This window comes from Macaca fascicularis, chromosome 8, assembly GCF_037993035.2.
Source record: "Macaca fascicularis isolate 582-1 chromosome 8, T2T-MFA8v1.1".
Lineage (NCBI taxonomy): Eukaryota > Metazoa > Chordata > Mammalia > Primates > Cercopithecidae > Macaca > Macaca fascicularis.
Window position 1 is genome coordinate 39,093,488 of NC_088382.1, and position 10,834 is coordinate 39,104,321.

Consider the following 10,834-nt stretch of genomic DNA (forward strand, 5'->3'; position numbering starts at 1 on the left):
TTTAAAATGCCATTTAAATGTTTTCTCACAATAGGATATCTGTTAACTGCAAAGCTGATTCTACTATTTTTAATAAGACCAATACATTCTTCTGTGTATGTATTAAAATTTAGCGGAATTTGAGATTTATGTTGTGCTGAATGTGCTTGTGTAAATTCAAAGTATAAATTTAAAATTTGCTTTGGGGAGCACATTTCACTTGCTACAATATGTTCAGAGATCTGTGCCAAGAGAGTTATATTTCTGCCTCTTTTGATCATTTAGCTTCCTTTAGCCGTGGGTGCCTATTCCACAAATCAGGACATTTGCGGAACTTTTCAGAACCATGTGACTGGCAGGAGTCATTCTCCGGTCCTTCTCTTCCTTGAGGCAGGTGTACTCACCAATATTTTTAATATTGTGTTAAGACAATGATTCATCAGAAGCCTCAAAACCTACTTTTTATGCTTCTCTAACAGTTCTGTTATTGCGTTTTTATGCCCTGGTGTTCCTGTCATGTCTTTAAATGTCAAAGATCCCCAAACATTTACCTAGGATAAAGTTCTCAGAGTGCCTGAGGCAGGACACAGAGCTAGAGATTCAGCAACTTTGGCCATCTACTTGCTTATTTCAAATGCAGGAAGTTCCACGTGATATTCTTTCAAATCACTACTAGCTATGGAAACCTACTTTAGGTTATAAGACAGCAGAGGAGCGAGGTCAGCATGGTGGCCTGCAGGCCACATCTGACCCACCACCTACTTGTATACAGCCCATGAGCTAAGGATAGTTTTCGCATTTTTAAATGGTCTGAAAAAAAGTCAAAAGAGTAATATTGTGCCACACATGAAATCTGTGTGACAATCAAATATCAGTGTGCCACATGAAGTTTTATTGGCACACAGCCACGCTTATTCACTTAACATATTGTTTCTGTTTTTGCAATACCAAGGCAGAGTAGAGTAGCAGCAACACTGAGCATATGTGGTCCCCAAAACCAAAAACATTGACTATCTGGTCATTTACAGAGAAAGTTTGTCAACCCCGGTATAGAATAGACTGTTAACTTTTAAGATAGTAGGATCACAAAGATTCTAGTAATTCCCATAGGGCAAAAGTTCATTGTTGTTCAATGGCAAATACAAAATGTAAATATAAATCCTTAATAAGGAGAAAGTACTGCTGTTTTGTCATTGTAGCTGTTGTTTTTAAAACAACAGTAGAGATCATAAAGAATCATTTACCCATGCTAGAAACAAAAGAATGTCCATGGTCATCATTCTCATGATGGATATAAAAGAAGATTGTCACACAGGCGACCCATAGCCCACTCAGGCCTTGTCTCTCAGTTTGCCTCTCTCCTAGCTGTTCTTTCAGTTTGCCTTCTACCTGGGTTTTGTTGACAGTGTTTGTAGGAGTATATTGCAACTTTCCCTACAAACATCTCTACATGACAAGGAACAAGTGCCTATACTCAAAGTTGTTCGGTTTTGTTTTTGTCTTTTTTTGAGACAGGGTCTCACTGTTGCCCAGCCTGGAATGAAGTGGTACAATCATAGCCCACTGCAGCTTTGAACTTATGGGCTTACATGATCCTCCTACCGGAGCCTTCTGAGTAGCTGGGACTACAGGTGTGCACCACTGCACCCTGGCTAATTTATTTTATTTTTGTGGAGACAGAGGTCTTGTGTTTTCCAGTCTGGTCTTGAACTCCTGGCCTCAAGTGATTCTCCCACCTGGGTCTCCCCAAATGCTGACATTATAGGCTTGAGCTACCATACTCAGCCAAAACAAATTTCTTTAATAAGAGGAACTCGGATCCCTTCAACTACTTAAGCAGGATTTGCTTTGCCATTTCTATTAGTATAGAAATGAATAACCATTAAAGAAAAAAGAAAAGGAGGAAGGAAAGAAAAGACAAAAGAAAAACTAGAGAGAATGTTTTTAAGCTGGCCTTTTCTATTTCACAATTAAAGATGTCTATTAGTGGAACATACTTGTAGTGCTATTTGGGAACCAACTGACTATAAACAGGATCTTAAGACCTTTGAATAAAATAGCACTTTATTCACTCAGAATTACTGTGTGTGTGTGTGCATGCATCTGTGGCTCTTGTAAATGGCAACTCATCCTTAAAAGCTTGTCTGTCGTCCGAGTGCTTCACTCTACATCAGTGCCCTTTGTGACCATAAGCTGGGTGTGGTGAGGGAAAGTAATACCATCCTCAAAATAGGAAATACTTGGCTGGCTCTGGAAAATCTTTTCAACTCATCAGAATTTACCAGAGATGACATTTCTATCCTTACTGTAAAAGTCCCTGTGAAAAACAGTGATCTTTAATCTTTTGTGTTTTGTCTTCATCATAGAAAAGTTATTGTCCTAAAGATTACCATGCTTTTACTGAAGATACCATGTCATCTTAAAAAGCATTGTAGGAATCAATTACTTGGCTGAAGAATGTTGAATAAACACCTGTCGTAGTATTATCATAAGTGCTGTAGCAGATTCAGAAAATCAATAGATATGATCCTTACCCTTCAGGTGTTTGTGGTCAAATTGGGAAGGCAGAACTAAAACACACACACACACTCACACACACACGAAATATATAAGCATTTTTTTCACATGAAAGTTAAGTACAAGCGTAAAAAGAGTTCAGAGAAGACATAAATCATTTTGGGAAAAGAGGAGATGAGAATTGAACCATTGGACACGGCCAAACACCATTGGGATTTTGAACCATTGAGACACACACAAAAAACTGAACCATTTTTTGCTGAGAAAAATGTACCCTTGTTCTTTCTTCCTCTTCGTTGCCCCTTGCAGTAGAGAGGTATCAATGAGCATAATTAAACTTGTCCATTTGTGGCTGCATATGATCTTGATAAATAGGATAAAGGGAGGAAGTGGACCTTCCTAGTGAACAGAATGGACTAAATTAAAGCAAGAAGCAAAGTGTTACCTAAGTCAGGGTCAGTGGTTCAAAGAGCAAAATAAGACTTGAGTAGGAGAAAAGACTATATATATATATATATATATATATATATATATATATATATATATATACACACACACACACACACATACACACACACACACATATACACACACATATACATATATATATGTGTGTGTGTGTATATATATTAGGGATATCCATGTCTAGCTATGGATATTTATATCAATATCCATAGCTAGATCAAGGCCAGACCAAAGAAGTCATTGAAAACAACTAGAGTAGATATTTCATGACTGAGGAAATAGAATGCAGGATATATTTGAATTTGGAAAAACTAAAGATTTTGCTGTGATTTAGACCATAAAGTGATAGAGTGTAAATTAGGTATAGGTAGTAAACATGGAGAACAACGGAGAAGCTGATGAGCATGCTAAAAAGAAAAAAATATAAAAGGAAGAATCAAAAACAAATGGTCTAGTGTGAAAGATTAGAAAGATGGTTATAAATACTGGGATACTTGTTCTAGTTAGAAGGAGGACCAGTTTGGAGGCACGGAGATGCCAGTTTCTGATGCATTGCGTTTGTGGAGGTAGAGGCATCTATAATTGAAACAATCCCAAGGCCATTTAGAGATCTGTGATTAGCTCACGTTAACTTAAAGATTGGAGGTATAGATTTAGAATACTATCTACGTTGTTTGATAGCTACTCCATTTAGTATATAAGCCCACTGACAAAGGAAAGAACAAGAAGTAATCAAAGATGAAACCTTGAAAGCCCTTATGTTTGCCAGAGTAGACATGGGTCAAATATTTTGAAAAAATAGGAATGAGTGAAAGTATGACATAAACTAATGAAATAGAGAATGTCAAGGGGATGGTCAAGAGGCAAACACACACACACACACAGTTCAAGGAAAGTGAGGACCCAAAAGACTTGGGTCCAAATGTGGTGCCTCATGCTTATAATCCCAAGATTTTGGGAGGCTGAGGCAGGAGGATCACTTAAGCTTAGGAGGTCAAGGCTCCAGTGAGCTATGATTGTGTCATTGCACTCCAGCCTGGGTGACAGAGCAAGACCCTGTCTGTAAAAGAAACAAGACAAAACAAACAAGGAAGGCAAAACAAGACTCGGGAGATGATAAGGTTATTGGTAACATTCCACAACCCAGTTTCAATTGAGTGTTGAGATACAAATTAGACTGCCCCAGACCTGCCTTACTATAAGCTTTTTATCCCTTCTGTAAAAATATCTATTAAAATTCGTTTTAATTCTCTTATGATGATTGGTGTTTATTCCTTTATTTTCATGTTTTGTTTTGTTCTTCTTTTTGTTTAACTCTCTCCATCTAGGAATTTATCTTATTTTGCTACACAAAGTAGCCCATCTGCTGTCATTTTGAACCTGTGGGAAGCTCGTCATCAGCATGATGGTGATCTTGACTCCCTGGCCTGTGCCCTTGAAGAGATTGGGAGGACACACACGAAACTCTCAAACATTTCAGAATCCCAGCTTGATGAAGCCGACTTCAACTACAGCAGGCAAAATGGACTCTAGTCCACTTCCTCCCATGAGACAGAGTGATGGCCAGCTTGGGGACATTTGCTTTAAGTGGGAAAGAAAGAGGCCGCTTTCTGCCCAATGGCATTGGGGGAATTCAGCCTTCATTTACAATCAGTGAGACTCCCCTGTGGAAGAAACTAAATTTTATATAGGTAAAACATGTTAATAGCGAAAAGTACAAGCTCTCTTACATATAAGAGGGCTCTATGATCTCCTTGGAATGCACGTTTGGGTTAACTCCTCAGATTTGTAGTGGCAAGGATGAAAGTGAGAGCAGAAGTAGCTGTGGGAAAAGATGAGCTACAATAATGCTGGGAAGGCAGAGATTGATTAAGTGCATGTTTTGAAACAGGTTTTTAATGATGTGCCCCAAAAGGCCAGCTGATTCTGGTACTAGATTGTCAGAGTTTTCTACCAACTGGCATCTGTGATGTCAGAAATCATTATAAAACTGGCTTATAGACGTGAAACAGGGTTTCCAACCCAATTGTATGACTTCAACAATGTCAAGGAGGGCATTGAATTTAGAATCTGAGCACATCACACCAGCACCAGCTCCCTGTCTCTTCTAGCCACTTAATGGAGACAAAATGGAGAGGTAAGACAGACCACAAACTAGTTCTTACAGTGTACTCCACCTTTTACTTTTTTCCTGAGACAAATCTACCCTTATTCTTTCTTCCTCTTCCTTACCTCTTGCAGTAGAGAGGTATTAAGGAGCATAATTAAACTTGTCAATATGGAAAGTTGTTTTTTCTAACGAAACAAAGCGGGACCATCTCTATTCCCATCTAAGCTACTCAAATTGCTGAGTGCTATTAGAACACAGCTTATTACATGGATATGGAGACAGGAGAGATTAAAGCAGATGCAAATACACATGAACTGCAGATGTCATAGGCCTCAAATCAGCTATAATTCCAGGAGGCATGTGTTGATCTAGTTCTCTAGCATTGTTGTTACAAGAAAATGAGTTCGACTGTATTTTTCAATCCAGATTCTTGAAATTGTCTAACATGTTGGTCCTATGTCATCACAGAATCTCTCAGTAAGGCTATATGTGATCCTCATTTTACCTCTTGGGAAATTAGCAGATAGTCGTTGCTCTAAATGATATCCGAGTAAATAGACTTGAGGAATACCTCTACACAGTGTCCCTGAAACCACATGCATTGTTCAGGGAGCCTTCACGCTATGACTATTCAGTCTCCCTGAATATGCTTTCTCTATAGAACCATTAACATATGGCTATTGCTCTATGATTTTTTTTTTATATTAGGAGGCAGTGATATTGTGGAGGATGGAAATCCACAGATAATTCATGACCCTCATCTTATCACTTTACTCCATCTTTTTATCCTATTAAATCATTTTTGACAAGATGTCCTGGTAGACTAAAGATAAACAGATTTGTTCTTGCTCATCTTCTGGTGGATATTTTAATTTGCTGTTCACAATCAGGACAACCAAAGTCAAGGACCCAGACAAACCACAAGGCAGCTAGTCAGCTACTTAGAGTTGGCTACATTCAAATAAAAAGTAATCAGGGAATGGGGGAGGTGGGGAGTACTTGGCAGTTGGGATATGATCCATTTTTTTTAAACAACTTTTTTGTAGATCCCTTGTAAAAAATAATAATAATGTTGTGAATCTCCATGCCACGTGAAAAAGGCCTAAAGATGAGTTGAATTTATGGTACCATGAGTAAGGCATGGAAGAACTCTTGAATGTGTGGTATATGTGGTCCCCTATATTAGATAGAAGGCTTTGCTACATGTAATTCAAAAGCATCTCGCTTTTCTCAGGAACCAAAGGCTTACGATATAGAACAAAGAAATCATCTTAGAACTGTCAAGCATATTTTCACAATACCATATCAAGATCAGGAAAACACCCTTTTGCTAGTGTGCTTAACTTATTTATTTCCTCTAGGAAACAATAGATAAACAGCATGAAAATGTAAATCATCTGACATCACTGATAGAATTTCTGAAAGAGAGAGTAGATGGTCAACCAGTCACAAGTTGGTTGGCATGGGGTGGTGTGCAGAGGAAATCTGCATTCACTGTTGAGTAAAAACTTGTAGAAAGCACATTATAGAGCTTATGTTAGAATCCATCTTGGAGGATTTTTGTTTTAAACCATCCTAAGCATTTTCCCTCTTCCCTTCTAATTGGAGTTATAATTGTTTCATCTACTCTGTGAATCTACACAGGTCTTTTTGTTTTTTTGTTTGTTTGTTTTTTTAAGATGTTTGATATGTTTTAAGTATTTTTAAAGAGATGAAAATTCTAAATGATTTTCCCTCAAATCTATCTAGATTACTTTAGGATGAGACGAGATTGTTGTCAATCCCTGAATGTCTGGAGTTCCCTCCCATGGATTTTTTTTTTTTTCCTTTGGCCTGGGTTTTATAAACACACTTGAACATCATATCATATAGGATAACAAAGGAAGAAGTTAACATAATTCACCTCAGACTTCACCCTACGGTTCAATCAAATTCATCCTTCAGCCCGTTTTGTTTCTTCTTCATGTTTCTCTTTTACTTATTTCTGCTAGGATCCTACATAGGATTTCTATAAAAATGTATGAAATTCTGTGGTCACTGCATGTCAGGATTGCGCAGTATGTTACAATACAATTTCAAAGAGAACCCATGTTTGTGAGATTTACAAACCAAGGTGTGGGGGAGGAGGTGGAATTGCGGATCAGATAAAAAGTTAGCTTACACTTGAACTCAGTTATTCACTGTGACCTAAATTTAGTCCTATTATAATATGTGCCTGTCACAACACAAATGCCCCTCTTAAAAGAGATTTACTCATCTATCCAAGGACTTAATTTGGAAATTTTACTGTCCTATTGCAAAATGAAACAAAATTAAAAGTGGCCTCGAGTACTTGGTAAGTTACTTAAAATTTTTACAAAAATATTCCACTCAATGCCAAGTCTTTTTCAGTCCTCAAAGGCATTTAAGTCTAATAGTCATGCTTTAAATATGGCTTTAAATTATGCCACCAAAATGGTGTACTTCACAACTTCACCAGACTGTAGCATCATAAAGTTAATTTACAGTTTTTACAACATTGCTTGTATATTCTTACTGGTTTACATTAAAATCCTTTAAGCCAAAAGGAAGCTTGCTCTATGGATTTAAATGCAGACTTCATTTACCAGTGCAGGAAGTCTCATAAAACTCAGATGTATGCCCACAAAAATTTTATTGGCCTTTTTGTAAGAGATGAAAAAGAATTGACACAGTCTTCTTTAAAGAGAAGAACTTTTTAATTATTATTTTTATCTCCAACTGCAGGTGGTGTCTTTTGCCGAGGTCTCTATATTTTTCTTTCAATTGTCTTTGGGAGAGGATATTAAGTCAAATCACTAAAACAGGGTTCTCTTTGGATTAAACGTTCTGGATTTATTGCAACTATTTACCTTGAGAAACATTCTCAGCATCAGAATTGATAAACAAATGTAGATGATTAAAATAGGATAATTGGTTTTAGATAGTATTTTCTACTTGCCAAACTTCTGGCAAATTTATCTGTGAATTTCAAAATGTTTTAAAATCTCTTGATACACTTTTGTTTTTCCTTTGAGCCATTTTCTCTTCAATTTCTTAGTCCCTCTGCCCTCTGTGTGTTGAGTGATATATAGCTATCAGACGTGTTGAAGGCAAAGTTCTAGCAGAGGTCTTTGTTCCAGCTCTGTAAAGGTCACAGGAATCGTGAAGGAGCTGAGAAATCTTCCTCTCTGGCCCACTGTCTGCGGCCCATTTTCATTGTTTCCTCATGAAACATTGCAGAGTTTGAATCCTCAGTAACTCTCATTGACTGGACTAGAGGTGATGGCCACAGCAAATGGGAGAGCAAAATGTTGGCCTACAGAGAATGACACAATTGTATTCGCCTTTGGTGTTAGTTGCCATAGCGCTGTATTTGAAAATCGATGCTTTAGCCAAAAGCTGAATGGCCACCGTTTCCGTAGTTTCCACTGTTTTGTCTGCATAGAATTTTCCTGAACTACAAGCAAAAATGTATTTGTCCAATGTCACAAAAGTGAAAATGTTACTAATCTTAGATGTGTTGCATATTTTGTGTTTTTACGTTCCAAACTCTTTCAAAAGCTGCCGTTACAAAGCTGTTTGGCTGTATTGACAGCATGTGGTGTTTTTGCAAAAGCAATTCTAGGAGAGCCAGTGTCTACCATGAACTCCTCACATCCCCACTCCAGGGTCATTCATGACATCAAAATGGCAACTTGTACACTGTAATTCTTCGAAAAGTAACAGGGGATGGAAATCAGACCTGGCCGTTAGTCACTAGTGTGTAGTACCGTGATCTGAAGTAGGAAATTTAACTCACATAGAATAATTGTGGTTTTTGAAGCAGCTACTCATTGCTTTTTCCTTTTGCTGTGAAGATCATGGATTGGAAATGTCCTCATTGGGTGGACCTAAGGCAGTAACATTTAAACTTCATGTCCTAGCACCCGCCCTCCATCTGACCCAAAGATAAAAAGGGCAGAAAGCTTCATTGTTACACCTAAGCTTAAAAATTCCCTTCCCCACTACTAATATTGAGTTCAGCAGGGCTCCATCTTATTTATTTTTCAAAAAAGTTATAGCTTTGAATTATAGACTATATTACTAAATTTGGTAAGGTAGTTCTTTGCATGAATGGGAATGCGTGTCAAAATACTTTCACAAAAGGCATGATTACAATGGAAATGCCCTTTTGCCTCCAGTTTTGCTAACCCTAAAAAGTATTTAACTAATTTCAAGCGCTGTTTACACTCAAATCCCAACATTGGCCAAATTATGTAATTCTCTTAAATTTTCATATATGTAGGAGGAAATTTAACTATGGTTCTGGTGAATCATAGAAAGGAGAGACAATATTTGAGGGGAGTTTGTCAGCAGAATATCATGCCTTATGACCCCATTACTGAAACACAGACATTACAATCAGAAATAGACCTAATAATTCCAGTATCCCTCCATTAGCTAGTTCCAATGATGCTGAGAGACAGAGTACCCTGTGCCAGGTGTCAGGAATATAAGCCTCAGCAGAGGGTAACTGAAAACTTTCAATCAGAAACACCCTCGAAGGTTTATGCTAGATTATGTAGGTCACTCCCATTCGAAACTTTTCTATACAAAGGTGGGAAAGCACTCAGAATCTGTGATTTTTCTGGTTGGAAAAACAATGTTCTCCTTTTCCAAATTGGAATAAAGACTCAGAATTACCCATTCTTCATAATGATGTCTGATTGGTACATGCACTCCAGGAAGTCTCAACCTAGAAACGTTGCCAACCTAAGCATTTAGAGGAAAACTGGCTCATCTTCTGACCCAAACTCAAAACATATGAGTACTTGCATACCTCCATTTCTGCATGGAAGATGTTAAAACAGATTTCATTTTGTTCCGTTTATTTTGGGAAGGTGCGTGGGGGTGTTCTTTCAAGTGATTCACATCTCAAACCCATACCACTCTCAACTTTTATTTGATGTGTTCAAAGCCAAAAAATAAAATAAAATAAAGCAGGGCTGAACACTTAATTTGACATGAAGCTGAAGGAGTGAGCAAGCCAGAGGAGAGAGGTTGAATGAAGCATAGCCTTGGCTTCATACCACACTTTTTGTGCCTTGTATTATCAATGTAAATTCTGAATGTTGTACAGTAAATACTTGGATGGACTTCTTAGAAAAGGCTGCACTGGCTTCTTTTTCAGCACATGTACATATCTATAAATATATATACATATATATTTGGTAATGCCAAACAGCTGTGTTATATTGTATTGAACAAAATGGATGGTTTGGATGTTTTATGTAGAGTTTGCAAAAAAAAAAAAAAAAAACTGGATGGTTACAGACTTTTCGAGATAAATGTACAGACGTAAATTACTGCATATCAGTTATTTATGAATAAAGAGTCTTTTATTGACATTTTAGGATACTACGTGAGTGGCACTTTGAAATCTCGATGAGGATGAGATTTGTATACCTCCTGCCAATGTCCTAGCAGGAGTTGGAATGCTCTCCGAAAGGACAATTTCCAAATACCTGTTAACATATGGAACAAAATTTCTTGCTCAAGCCTTGAGAGCGAGGCAGTGTTGTGAGGCTACTGGAAACAAGAAGATTGTCTTCTAACATCCCCACCCCAGTACATACACATACACACACACTTCCTTAGGATATAGTTTTATAGAATCCAAGGTCATCATAGGCATACCATAACTGGAATACTGGAATACCAATCACCTTATTCCTCAAAATGCTTGGGCTATTTTTCCAGACTGTATAGAACATTTTCTGCCCT

At 37.6% G+C, this 10,834-nt stretch overlaps 1 protein-coding gene across 6 annotated transcripts in view; it reads left to right on the forward strand.

Annotated features, from left to right (window-relative positions):
* UNC5D (unc-5 netrin receptor D) overlaps nucleotides 1-10,458 on the forward strand; it is a 571,888-nt gene extending 561,430 nt beyond the window's left edge. For 4 of the 6 annotated variants that reach the window (XM_005563044.5, XM_005563043.5, XM_005563046.5 and 1 more), the window contains one exon: nucleotides 4,290-7,383. In XM_005563044.5, coding sequence (XP_005563101.2) covers nucleotides 4,290-4,494 — 205 coding nt within the window. In that variant the 3' untranslated portion in view covers nucleotides 4,495-7,383. Of the gene's footprint in view, nucleotides 1-4,289 lie in introns of all 6 variants that reach the window. The other 2 variants (XM_005563042.5, XM_073999971.1) reach the window with 1 other exon arrangement.
* Nucleotides 10,459-10,834: the final 376 nt, after the last annotated feature.